Here is a 14,663-nt window from a genome sequence, read left to right as displayed (position 1 = left end):
TCAACCAACAAGGAGACATCGTGAGAGTGATATTGATGCAGATGATATTTTCTGAAACTATAAATGTAAGGTAGAAAAAGTGTCACAGCTTTCTTCCACATAGATTCTTCTTCTTCATCTCTCCAGGTTGGAGAGATATTTGTATGTAAAGGTTTCGTGCAAGAATACTTCCGTTAAGTAAGTATTAGTCCCCTGTCAGTTGCATAGGTGGCGGAGCGGTCTAGGGCACATGTCTACGGACTCATACCGTGTGCCTTGTAATCGCGTCCTGATATTAGCAATTTTTTTCTCTTTTGTAATTTTTGATATCACTGTTACAACTCACCTCCATTCGTTTCATGTAGTTACCTCGCGATTTTTTAAAATTTCATATTAATTTATGGATTTTAAATGGAACTTTGAATTTTGCCTGTTTACAAATCGCATACAACCTGTATACAATTCGTATACAGCATGTATATAATTCGTATAAAATGTACATTTATATACACTCATTTTTGTATATAACTTGTATAAAACATGTATGAAATTCTATATGGAATATATACAAAAATTTTATACGATTTCACACGGGTTTTATAAAAATTTTTCTTAGGGGTCAGAAGTCAAAATGCATAAAACATTCCACTGACCTAAGAGCTCAAGTAAATATTTCTCCCTTGAAACTTGACTAGACTAGTCTGTAGAAAGAATCATTGAGATATACCAATGGATCATAACAATTTTACGAAGGAGTTCACTAATAAAATAGCACACATAAAGTTTACTTACCAATAGTGATGTAATAATTGAAACATGATATTGCATCCAATTCATATCATATCAGCAATAGGCTGCTCAGTGCAATGATTGGTTTTCAATTCCTCAGTACAATGGATATCAAAAAATAGTAAAAATGATGATAGCTAATTCATGAAAAATTTGTTCATTATGAATTATTTAATGAGATAAACGCATGTGTCTGCACTTAAAACTATCATCACAGGTACGTACTTCATGAATCACCCATTTCAGAACATTACACCAGCAATAAGCTGATACATGGTTGTTATAATTTCCCAAAATAAAGGCATTTTATCACAGGCTCTCCAGTAATCTTGCCTAGATTTACTACATTTGAATTTCCAACATAATTTTGTGAACTACTAGTATACATATATCCATTGCACCTAAAACTAAAAATTGTACACCAGGTGATGATACATAAACAGTTGCATCTCATTATAGGTCAATGACAGAACTATGCAGGTTAAAAAATCTTAACTATAAAACACATTTATTTTCCTCTCCTTCCCAAAGAAAAATTCTCCTGCCAACAACCTTCATATCACAAATTTATGCAGGTAGATATTCAGTCACAACACAATACATAATTGCCTCGTTATTTTTTCCAAAATGCAATTAATTTCTACAACACAATTTTCTATACTTTTTCGCATGATCCAAACAATTTGTCACATCATACTCACACAACAAAAATAAAAAGAATCCAAATTTATTTATCTATTTATAACAATGATTCTTTTAAGAATGCTGAAACATACACATCAAAATATAACAAATATATATATAGCACCTTCACAACAAATATATAAAGACAAAAAATAGGGTCAGAATTTCAACAATCATACTTACAGCTTAATTTGGAATACAATACTTATAATAAAATTATATAATTTTATATAAAACAGAATTTTTTAGCGTAATCTATCCCAGGGGTCTCCAAAATACGGCCCACGGGCCAGATCCAGCCCATGGAAGGCTTTCATCCAGCCCGCGCACTCGTTTCAAGTAGCGAATATCGTATACTATGATATTCATATTCGTATACACGGTAATCAGCAAATTTGCTATCCGGCCCACGGAGTGATTCGGAACTTGGAATGTGGCCCTCGTGGCCTAGTAAACTGGAGACCTCTGATCTAACCAGGCGTTAACTTAAATAGCATACATGGCAGTCTGAACCTTGATAATGATTAAATAAGTTGAAACCTGGATTTATCATTAAAAATTGTCCACAATACATTAAATAACATTGAATTAACTAAAGTATTGTTTCACGATGCTTTACAGCATCCCATTAAGCCTATTACATGCTCATTGCAGCCAATTAGTATACAGTCGCAACTCAAAGAAACTACTTTAACTCGTGAAAAAATAGCTTCTCACTGAAAAATGAGATGATTCGCTAATCACTCATTTTTGCAGAACTTGAAAATAAAAAATTCTAAAAGATTTTTTCCTCTGTACGAAGTTAGCTTTTATGACACTATTTGGCAGCAGAGATTTATCATTTGAAGAAACTACCAGAGGAGACCACATACACACATCTGATTGTTCACCTCCCTCAACAATAACAGGTCAGAGCAACATTGGAAATATTCCAAATGGAATAAACATGTGAGCTGTTCAGTAATATGTACCCATGTATGTACTTTATTAATGAAATGGAAAGACAATTACCTAAATTGAGAGGGCTCATTCAATAATTTTCCATACAGACCATATTAAGTCTGAGCTTGTAAACCATCTCCCTTACCCAATGATGACTGCCTGAAGCCACCAACTGAAAACATTCAATATAAATCCTGAAGCTACTTCCTGTGTTACATATAGACAATACCTCGCATAAGTGATGATGCTAGATAAGAATATAGCAGTCAAAGAGCAACGAAAGACATGGATATAGAAAATAGGGGAGGAGGAGAACAAATGATACAGTTACGTCAATATTCAGTCAACTCAAGATTCAGCCAGTATACTGAGTAAACTCTATATTGATTACCAGCAGAAATTGTATACCCAGCACAAGTAACATACATCATGTATCACTCTTGAATGACAGTGACATGAACATACCTACAGTTAACCCCCAGCTACGGTAGCTAGATCACAAGTCTTCCAATCTGAGCTGGAAAATTTGCCAACAACATCAGAGCCTTTTTTCTGGCTGGAGGGGCACAGCAGGTACAACACCCTTTAAATCCCCTTACAACCCATTTTACAACCCAAGAGCCCAAAGGGTAAACTGCAATCACTAACGGACTTCGGAATTAGTGGAATAAGGGATTTAGTGGGACTTCGAATAAGTTGGCAAAATTATTTCAATGGCCAAAATCTACAAAACAAATATGTGTACGTAACATGAAGTTTTTCTGTTCAATATGATACCAAACACCGAGGAAATCATTCGATTTTTACAGATATTGGTGAAAACTAAAGGAAATTTGCTAGTTCTTCAAGGGAATGGAATGCAACCGCTCATAAGCAAGGGAGTTTAGGTAAGAAGGGAAGGTTGCAGATTGTTCCATTTACGAAAGAAAAAGTTTGGGCCTTAAAGATAAGAGGGGCCACGGAGAAACTTGTAAATGAGCTCACAGTGCAAATCCAAGAATTCCAGATGCAAGTGAACTGGTCAGCAAACAATGGCATCATGCCCACAGTGAAAAATTTAGAATCTTGGTTCAACAACTGCTTTAAATGGTCCAGTACCAAGAGTAAAGCCAGTAACACCCTTTGTAGGTGGAAGAGGACAGCCAGGAGGATTTTTGAAGCAAACAGCATGGGAGATGATTGAGAAGAATACATAGAGACTCATTTTGGCCAGGTTTTCCCCTAAACACCTACGTCGACCTGTAAAAAAATACAGAAATCCATTAATCTTGGTAGCAGGTATTCCAAGCATTTTCATTCCTCAAGGCCAGTTTATAATAATAATAACTAGAAATAAATTAACCGTAGAAAGCAGGTAGCATGAGATTTCAACACCCTTAGGTCAATCCCACATTAATTAAAAAAACAAATAAGAATAGAGCCTGATTAAATAAATGGATATAATGATGAGAATGGAGAAATAATCCCTGGAAAGCTATAAAGAAGGGATGGTCGGATCGGATACCTCGGATCCAAATATCCACAGATCTTGCCCTTCATCGGATACGAAGTCGCTGAAGACATCGGATCTGGATACAAAATTTTAAATAATAGCTTCAGTGAATGCAACACCCCATAAGGATGGAAAGAGTTCCGATTCTCTCTTCGAATATGCCGTCGCATGCGATTCTTGTCCTATGCTACTGGTCAGTGGTTTATCCAAAGATTTTTCCTATTTTCATTTCCAAACCCAAGCGTAACAGTTTAGGTCATGAGTATGTAAAGATGTTAAAAAAAAAAACTTGAAAGCCTATAAAAATATTAAAATGTGTATGAAAATCTAAAAAGCATTACTTTGATTGTACGTACCCAGAGTAAACTTGAATAATTACTTCATTTAATTGCAGGAATTTGAAAATGCATTTGGATCCTAAAATATCCGATCCGAAAGATCCTGCTCCGGAAATCAAGGATCCGATCCGAATCCAGATCCGAAAAAATCCTGGATCCATCCATCCCTAGTAAAAAGGCATCAAAGAAACTACTCAACTCAATTTTGATATAGTGTGAGAGCAATTTGCTGTTGGTTCATAATACAGTGATTGATCTCATCATTAATTTGTTTTTTAAATGTCCCCAGAACCATGAAGCTAATTTTCAACAATTTTCTTAATTAAACTTACACTATTTTTTCTTTGAATAGGTCTTATGAGAAAAAATTATCCAAGACTATGGAATGAAACTAACCTAAGCCGAATGGAACAAGCCATGGGTCAATTCTAACTGTAGTTGGTCCTCCATTGACACCAGGAACTAAGAATCTCTCCGGTCGAAAGACCTCCGGATCTCCCCAATACTTTTTATCCATGTGCAAACTTCGGAGATTAAACAGAAGCATACTTCCCTGAAAAAAAAAGAATTCACAGATAAAATATGCTGAATAATTACCATAGATTGTATTTTAATGACATGTATACGCTTCCGAATGGAAGAAACAGTCGAACGGTAGGAACTGGAAACGGTTAGTTTGGGAAAAATATTCAACATTTGATGTCATCAAGCATGACAAAAAAAGACAAGTGAAAAAATTGAGTTATTTCAGCAAAATATTGAATTCCATCTTAAGTAGGGGCAATCAAGTGAAACTGACTAAAACTTCCCATGGCTGAACTATGAATAAATCTTAAGTGTAAGAAAATCTAACATATGTAGTCAGTTACACCGGCCATAGTAAAATATGCCCCTCTGAGGTGACATGGGTCAGTTAACAGCTAATTACATACATAATTGCAGATGAATTCATCAAACTCAACATACTCAAGCTTAGGCCCAGCGCACACCGAGCAACTATTTCGTGACCACAGTTGGGAATCAGTTGCATCTGCAAAGTTTGCAACTGAAACAAAACTTCTGTCCGCAAATGGGTGTAATGACAAAGGGCTGGTTTTAAATCAGTTTCGTCCATTGTGCAATCAGTGGAGTGTTTATTTAGTGCGGTACGTATTGTTTTTTAGTCCTTGGCTTGGCCGTCAGCACTTACTATCACAGAGTCAGGCGAAGAAGACACTGTGAAATATTATCAATACCAAAGATGTTAGATAGTTTGTATTTGTTCAGGTCTTCATGCTTCTCTGATTCTCCAACAAGCTCCATGTTGAGTTCTTGATCATTCATTTCGAGATCCACACTATACGGCCATCAAAATATGTACCACCAAAACACCATGTGGTCTCGTGCAACTGAAGTCTGCAAAGCAACTGCAACCGCGGGCCCACAGTTGCATGTGACTGGTTTCAGACTGGTTTCAGAGCGTCAAAAACCAATCACATCGTGTCCGCCTCCCCACTCCAATACATTGTCGAGGTCAAAAAACAGTTGCGTGCGCAACTGGTTTGCAATGGTAGTTGTAAAACAGTCACACAGTGTGCGCTGGGCCTTATTCAACAGATATCATTTTGAGAAAATTCTCTCCCCTATGTTGCTGGTGACTTCGACACACGATTATTGCTCACCACTTGAGGAAGAAGGACTTGTTTATAGAATAATAATAGAATAATAGAATTTTATTCCACTCATATTCAATGTATTACATCGAGAAAAATAAACCCTGTAATAATTGTGGAATATATAGGTACCCCTTTGTGGAAAGGTTTTGGGGCTACCATCATACACTATTGAGAACATGACTGGTGCTAACATACATAAAAAATACACTTATTTCGTTTAATTGAGTGATTTGTTTTCTTGACAATTGCATTCGATTGTGAATTTACAGTAATTTACATATGGATAACTTTTCTTAACACATACTATCATAACTAATATCATTCGCTTATTCATACATAACAGGTAAAAAAGGAGCCTCAATTACTGGCATAATCAAATAGGCAGAAGTCAAATAAAATTCCAAGAATAAGGTAAGGGTATAATAAGACTTACCTTGGGGATAGAGTACCCCATGAATTCTGAGTCCTCTGTGGAACGGTGAAGTATACTCTGGGCTGCAACGTTGCAAATCCTCTGAACTTCATATAAAACAGCATTCAAGTATGGCAGGCTGAAAAATTTGGGCTGTTTATTGAGTGAGGGGGAACAGAAGCACTTGTACACCATGCAACCAAGGTAAATAATACTGGGGAGAAGCAACAAAAATTCAGTACCTCCTCTTGAATTTGAAATTAAAACATTAAATTGCCATTCAAATCAAAAGTAATGCATCTAATGCTTTGAAATTTCACCAATAACATTAATTCTCACCAATCCCTGAAATACTGAAAATTTATACAAAAACTGAATAAATAATTTCTTACTTTGGTTTATCATCCACAGTGGGGATCCTATCTCTTCCCACAACCCTGTCCAACTCTTCATGTACTTTTGCCTGGACCTCTGGATACCTCACCATAAACAATGTGGCAAATCCAAGCGTGTTGCTAGTTGTTTCTGATCCAGCAGAGAAGAGGTCTTTGCAGAGGGCTATCAATTGGTTTTCTGCAAGATCAAGGGACAGAATTAGGGAAATATGTACTTAACTCAGAGAGGATGCTTTTTTGATGTGAAAGACTCCACAGATGGAAGGCCGAGATATATCTTAAACAATTCAAAATGTCAAACATGAATAATTTTTTGAACTTTTTGTTTAATTCCTGTGCATACTTAAACTGGGTTCTTTCAAACAATGTTTTCGTTAGGTCATTCAGCAAGTGTACTTTTGCACATAGGATCATCAAAAGCTTTTAAAAATTTTCCAAAGAATTTTACCTCTCAAAATTCTTTCTGGGTTGAAAAGCTAACAAAATGCATATTTCTCACTTGATTCCAACACAGAATATTCAAATGGGTTCATTATTAATTGACCTAACAGCAGTTGACCAAATAATTAAATAGCAAATAAGCTCCCTCCTCAAGCTGCACAGTATGTAACTAACTCATCCTTGCATGTCCACCATGGCAAATGTGGGCCTAATTTTGACCTCAACTTTCTGTATCAACCTAATTTAAGGTGTGTGGATGAACTGAAAAAGTGCAGCTCTCAATCATAATGTCAGAACTAAATAAGGGAATAATTTTACGTGAAAATGATGAGCCGTTCATCTCCCCTTGCTCCTTCAGCTCCTGAAGATAGACATCGATTAAATCTCTTGGATGCCCATCGGAAAGTGTTCTCTGATGCTCTTTCACTGTTTCCTGAAATGCAAATATTTAAAAAGAGAAAAAGAAAATAGTGCTAAAATTTTCAAGAGATATCCGTACAAACTAAAAGCAAATTACACGACTAATTAAAATCAAGAACAAGATCTTATAATATTACAGTAAAACCTCTTTACAACGTGGTTGAGGGGACCAAAATTTGGGCAATTTGATATATGGAGGTTCACTATAGAGAGGTTTTAGTGATAGGCAACATTTTTTCATACCCTAAGGCAATGAAAGGCTGTACTGGCTTTTAAACCATTATATTTATGTGTTTAAACAAACATGCATGCATTAGTGAACATAAATTTATTAATTAATAATAACAGAAACCAAGAGCTATCGCGTGATTTTTGCCATAATTTGAGAGAAAACGATGTAATCTCTCTTAATTCAACAGTCACTTAAAAAGATAAAGATAGTTGGATACCTTTTTTTCTAATTTACTGTTAGGTATGCTCTCATATGGAACAAAATAGCCATAACTAATGGTTAACATGAAAATTACAGCATTTATAGGTGTATAAGAAAAAAAAATAAGTGAGAAACATTTATCACTGAAAATGTCATTCCATGTACGTAATCACTGCTGTATTAATGGTCTCAAGTTGTCTCGGTACGATTTGCGGAGGTAGTTAGGCCGTCCCGGAGGTGTCTCTTTAGGCCTGGTTACACGGTACATTAACACGTACAAGTTAATGTACGTTTGCGTGAATGATTTTGGTGGACCGGAACCAAACATGTACGAATGCATGAACCAAATTAGAGCAGGTTCTATTTTCCGTTCATGCATTCGCACAAGTTGTGTGGTCACACGGTGCATTTTGGCGTTCATTCTCGAATTCATACATTTAGACATTAACCCGTACGTGTTCATGTATCGTGTAACCAGGCCTTTAGGTATGATAACTGGAGGTTTTATGAGATAAAGAGGTTTACTGCATAGAGGTTTGCCTATAAATTTACATGTAAATCTGAAGGGACCGTAGCAGAGGAATGAAGTATGGAGGTTTATGATGTAAAGAGGTTCACTACATAGAGGTTTTACTTTATCTATTTTAATCAAAAAATAATCATGAGACACAATAAACTTCCAATTAACTGTAGTATTATCTAAAATCTATGATGAAAATTTTTATAAAATTCACCTGAAAAAAGGTCCACATTTGCTTGTGCAAACTGTCATACTCCTTGAACCTTGGCATTAGAAACCTAAGGAATGGTATGGCATTGAATATTCCTCCAGACACATCTATAGAGCGAGATATCTGGTTAACGAGACCAGTGAACTTGAGGAGCTTCTCATCATCGTGTGGGTGCCTCTCACCAGCCGTCATCACCCACAGCGAGTTTAAGACGGGAATGGTGTACGCTTTGTGAACGTCCAGCCCAGCAGGGCCAGCTCTGCGACCCATATCAGCCAGCCTTGTGGCCATCTCAATCGCCTCCTCTCTCAGCATCAATTCCATTGAACGAGTGCCAAAGCCAAGATCTCGGAGGTGACGGAGGGAGAACCGCCTCTGCTCCTTCCATTCCTCACCATCCGTGAAGATCACCCCTGCAAGAGGGGAAAATCACAAAAGTTGCGAAAAGCTAAAGTATAAATTTTAAACAATAATTATAAAAGCTGAAAGTGATGTACTAGGTCAGCCACAAAAGAATCCTTCGAAAGATCCACAGAGAAAAAATCATTCGCCTTGACCGGATCCCCCGATTTCCGGTCGAGTGCTTTAGCCAGTTAAGCTACCGAGGCGTCATTCTTCCCTGTGGATATTTTCGGACACTACCGGACAAGAAGTTACTGGATTGCAGAGCATATGATGTCACAAGCAGTCCAAAGTCTTGTCTTGTCCGGTAGTGTCCGAAAATATCCACAGGGAAGAATGACGCCTCGGTATCTTAACTGGCTAAAGCACTCGACCGGAAATCGGGGGATCTGGGTTCGAATCCCGGTCAAGGCGAATGATTTTTTTCTCTGTGGATCTTTCGCACGATTGTGCATTGCTGGTGACTCCCGTAAAAAGTTATCACCGCGGCTAGTCCCGGTATACTTTGAACAAAAGAATCCTTGTTGGCCTCTCCTTTGAAGTTGAAGCTTTAGCTGATGACCATTGTTAACTGGGCTAAAAATGATATTCTCAGTAGATTCGCTTTAAAATACTTACCCTAATAAGCATTTTCTATGTGACTATCAATTACTCCATCTTTTATTAGATGTCGGCATAGATCTCTTCCACATTATAGATTAGAGGTTTGCACAGGCAATAAAATTTTGATGGCTGCAGCATGTGGATGTGTTTTTACGATGTGAGGCAATTATCTCAACAGTGCAATTTGATCACTAACCACTGTAATCAGTTAAAGCTTCAATTCCAAGTTAGGAATACAGAACTTAGGTTAAATATCATCTAAGATTAAATAATATAGGTTAGGTTATATAAAAGAGTGTGCATCCTAGCGATGAGAATTATTTGGAAGTTTCTTGATCTAAATTTCAGCAGACTCAACACTGGTGTTGCAGGGTGGACAACATTTCAGTGTTTATGCCATGGCAGAGCCACCTCCACCATATAGATGTGTGCTGGTGAAAAATCCAGTAATTCCAAACATAGGAGCTTGACTTCCCAAAGAGAGGTTGTCATTATGGCGATCTCACTTGTGAAAGAAAGCAACGGAGGTTGCATTATTGTAATAATAAGAGAGACAACATACCAATTATTGCACCATTGCTTCTGCCAGTGCCTGTGGTACACTTGATGACGAGAGCCTATTACACTAAGCAGGACACTTTGGAAACATTTGTTGTAAGCATAAAAATTCATTTAAGCACCTTTGAATTTGCCACCATATCCAGGGGCGGATCCAGGATTTCTTTCTGGGAGGGGCACAAGCAAGGCCGTATCCAGGATTTTGTTCAGGGGGGGGCACAAGGATACCTCGTCATACAAAACGAACGAAATGATAATGGGACCTTATTAAAAATCTAGCATATTTTTACGGGTCTGGGGGGGGCACGTGCCCCCCCCCTGGATCCGCCAATGACCATATCACAACTACCAGGGTGGAGTTCAATTGTTCTTTTACAACAGCAGGCTATCCTTCAATTTGTAACTTTACTCAAAATATCTTGATGGTGGGTGATATTAAAACTCATTAACTCATAATAATTCCAAGGACAATATAGTCAGAGTCTTCTAAGCAGCAACAAAGAAGAAATAAAATACAGACAACTTACCTCTTCTAATGCCCATCGTCCTATGTCGGAAGGCAAACCCATCAGGTCTGGCATCAAACTCCTCTCTGGCCAAGCCCTCTGTCACTGCCTCCTTCCCAGCAATAAGGATGTACTTGGTCCATCCAAGTCGAAGTCCAACAACTGTGCCATACTCCTGGGCAAGTTCAGCCCACGCCAAATAATGAACACCATGTTTGCGGATGATCCTTAAGACAGTACTCAGACTTCCAATTATTGGCAACCATCTGGGACCTATATTACATTCATAAATTAAAAAAAATATATCAAACAAATCGTTTAAATACGAATTATAAGGAGAAATACTCAAAAGTGCAGAAATCAATCAACGGTACCGACCAATGTTGGTTATTAACAGTAAAAACGGATTGCCGAAACAGATTGCGTTCATAAAAACAGCGTTAAATAGCATCACGTATACTTGTATACAACCTTGCTTGTTGCATTACTGGTAATGCAACAAGAAAGGTTTTTCAATGCATGACTTTCAGGTGGTGAATTGATGGAGAGATGCGACTAAATATTAGTAAGAATTCTTGAACAATGGATTGACCTGATGCATTGCATTGTTTTATTGCGGTTCCTTAAAGTTACTTACGGGTACATACTTCTACGGCTACACGAATGCTAAAATTATCCTTCCCATGGAAGCATGCATGTTAAGTACACAAATGATAAGCCATAATCCAATGAAAAACTAACAATTGTCAAAAAAAAATTCCAATAAATGCCCTTGATTTTAAATCATTTCTTCTAGCACCAATTTATCAAGCACTCACACTCATGAAATTTGCTGAATCACAATCCGGTAAAGAATTATTACCGATTGCTGTTGGTACGTACCTTCACAGAATTTTCGAAATACGTTTCACAATTTTCGGCATTCATTTGTTTATTTTGCCCTATCGTACGCGCTTGATTTAAATTACTAAAATGGACGGACTGATACAGACCACATCGAATACAGGTCGGTGGAGAATATATAAACGCGTTTAGAAGACACATTACAGTTTTTCACATCTTTAAGAATGTGATGTATCAATAATTTATGAGGGAAATTTTTTCAATGCGCTATATCTTAATTGCGGAAGATTAACAGTCGCGGGTAAGCGTGAGAGCAAGAGCTATCGCTTCCTTTGTAAAGACACCCATAACAGATAGTTCTAAAGGTAAGAACCAAGCAATGCATAGTTGAAAGTCGAAGGGATCAAGCATGAAAATATTAATCCTGGCAATTTGGCAAATTCTAGGGAGGAGAGAGTGAGGATTAAGATTGTAAGTATAATCATAACGTGATGTGAACAGGGTAAGTATTCATCAAAAAAGGTAGACAAATGCTAAAACTGGAACCGTTGCTCTTATTTCAGACAAGAAATAGTTTATAATACAATCAAAAGGTTGGACGGAAGAGTAAATTTCATAATGTTCCTCTAACTAACTGAGCTTTGAAAACAGTGCAAGTTTATGATTTATGAGATTTAACATCCCGAAACAGCGTCTCTTCCGTTGATTTGAAAATTATAATTTACGTAATAATAATAAAATAAAGGACTTTAGACTTTTCAGTGACGCGCATCTAAAATAATAATATAAAAAATGTTCTTGGTAATTATATTTTTGCATTTTTACACGATTTATATTCTTGGGGTTATCTGCGACTTTTTCTTACTATTTTTGATGGACCTCGGAACTTGATATCACATTAAAAAATTGTACGTATTGGCGAGATCGCGAAAATTCATATTCTCAAAATTAAAGAGCCCTACCAATGACTTCATGCCAAATGAATGATATCCATCGGAAGATACTCCTAGCGATGCGTTCCATTTAACTCATCCTTTGCATTTTTGCAATGTAATAGGTTTGGTGGGCCTTGCTTGATTCATTTTTGTTTTGGAGGAAGGTCCCAGTTTTCTAGTAACCCAGTCATAGTAGACACAACCCATTTACAAGCTTTCAGCTTCCCTACATGCGTGACTGCACACTGAGGGTGTATCCACCGAAGGCAGAATTTATGTACAACAGAGTGAATGTATCGTTGACTTTCGCTATCGTATCTCCCCGTATTCATGATAATTAACATATTGAGCCATTGAAGGGAATCAGAAACCATGATAAGCCCTCAAGGAGCGCCTGCTTTATAAAAACAATGAGGGATACCCCGGTGCATTGATGTATATCCACACAATCTTGAAACATCTAGCCAGTATAAACTCCGGTTATATGACTGATACTAATCTTACCGTGCTTCATTGAACGGAAACATACGGACCGCGGGTTCAAACCGCGATGCGAAAGTTCTTACACCAATAATGGCGCAGACTTTCCCTTTTTCACTAGCTCTACATAGATTAAAAATTAAAGATTTAGCCTGAAGTTTTAGTAGAAGACAATGACCCTTCGTATATATCCGCTGGTGAGATCGTATTGCATTCCTAAAAACCAACATCCATGCAAGTGCATAGTCTCACCTCATGGATATCTCAACAGGCAATATGCTATCTTTTTCAAAATAACACCGATGAGAGTTAATGACCAAGCTCTGAGGATTACGGTTGTTTTTCGCTTCTTTCCATGGTCATTACAATCAATAATGAATTTTGTAATAGTTGAGGAGCTTCGTTTTGACCTATTGCATGTATAATCATTACTAATCCGATCTATGGACTGACTGCAAATGAGGGCTATAAAGAATAAACCATAGTTATCACCTGCGGGCTAAAGATCTGATGTGCGAGAAAGCGAAGAATGGAAGAATTTTAGAAGTATGGTTTCAAGTATACTTTCAATGAATCACCAGGGAACTTGCCATTCGATGTTTCAAGACAAAGGTGTTCTTAAGATTAAAATTGAAGCTTCAGGAACTGTATCTTGTAAAACATGACGTAAGAAAACTATCTTGTGATAACAATAAATCGATTTCAAAATTCGCTAAAAAGTAACTTAAGCAAAAAAGAAAAAATACATACCTGGAGGGAAGTTCTTTGGCTTTACTGTGTCGAGGTAGGCAAGAATTAAGAGTATGACGACGAATAAAACCACAGGGAGCCACATATTACCTGTAGATAAAAGAAGGAGAACATGATGTCCACACAATTCGTAAAATATGTACCATGTACATTGTACATACAAAGGGAAGCGTCCAACTCTTTTTTGCTCACAGAAACAAATTTATGATTAAAAAGGTACTGATCATTTTTCCCACCGAACGATGAAGACAGAATGCCGATGTTTTAGTTGGAAAAAGATTCATAATGACTTTTGACATTTCATTCCTTCTTCTTGTCTAATATTTCAACGCGTCTGATTCATCGCAATGTAAATTTCTCTCTATTGCCTCTTCGAATCCTGTTGGCTGCGCATTTTACAAACACTAAGTATAACTTTGGATGAGATTCGCCAAAAATTAACGAAGAAAACGAGCTAAAGTTTGAGTGAAAAGTGATTTAATCGCCAATCTATAAACTTGTAAACAAAGTTAAAAGGATCCAGTGCTAAATACGCCATGATTTACTGTAAATTTTAACAGTTTTTTATGAAGCCCATGATTGCTTAAGGCATTCTTACTGACGTCAAATAACGATATTTAAAAGCAAAAGATACATCAGAGAAAGAAGAAAGCAAATATTTAATATTACGGTCACGGTAAGACAGACAAGATCGATAGTCAATTGAGTGCCAGTTATTAGTTTCACTCACTCTTCAAATTTCGCTAGCTTTCCGTACCAACACGAGACAGCTTAAGTCGCCTTGAGGAGGATAGCTTAATTTGTGAGATCTATGACACTTTCATTCTCTCCTGCCTTCCTCAGGCTACGCTCAGAGACTTTCTATGTGATATTCA

General features: G+C 37.1%; 1 protein-coding gene across 1 annotated transcript in view; it reads right to left on the bottom strand.

Moving 5' to 3' along the window:
* Nucleotides 1–1,259: 1,259 nt before the first annotated feature.
* LOC124166645 (methyl farnesoate epoxidase-like) overlaps nt 1,260–14,663 on the bottom strand; it is a 32,456-nt gene continuing 19,052 nt past the window's right edge. Inside the window, exons 2-9 of the mRNA XM_046544263.1 lie at nt 13,789–13,878; nt 10,802–11,053; nt 8,715–9,124; nt 7,446–7,560; nt 6,684–6,864; nt 6,313–6,430; nt 4,621–4,777; nt 1,260–3,633 (exon numbers count right to left, since the gene is read on the bottom strand). Of these exons, the coding sequence (XP_046400219.1) occupies nt 3,452–3,633; nt 4,621–4,777; nt 6,313–6,430; nt 6,684–6,864; nt 7,446–7,560; nt 8,715–9,124; nt 10,802–11,053; nt 13,789–13,873 (1,500 nt within the window). The 5' untranslated portion in view covers nt 13,874–13,878 and the 3' untranslated portion in view covers nt 1,260–3,451. The remainder of the gene's footprint in view (nt 3,634–4,620; nt 4,778–6,312; nt 6,431–6,683; nt 6,865–7,445; nt 7,561–8,714; nt 9,125–10,801; nt 11,054–13,788; nt 13,879–14,663) is intronic.

Source organism: Ischnura elegans, chromosome 10 (genome assembly GCF_921293095.1).
Source record: "Ischnura elegans chromosome 10, ioIscEleg1.1, whole genome shotgun sequence".
NCBI lineage: Eukaryota > Metazoa > Arthropoda > Insecta > Odonata > Coenagrionidae > Ischnura > Ischnura elegans.
The sequence above is the reverse complement of the archived record's forward strand: the minus strand, read 5'-3'. Positions and strand labels throughout refer to the sequence as shown.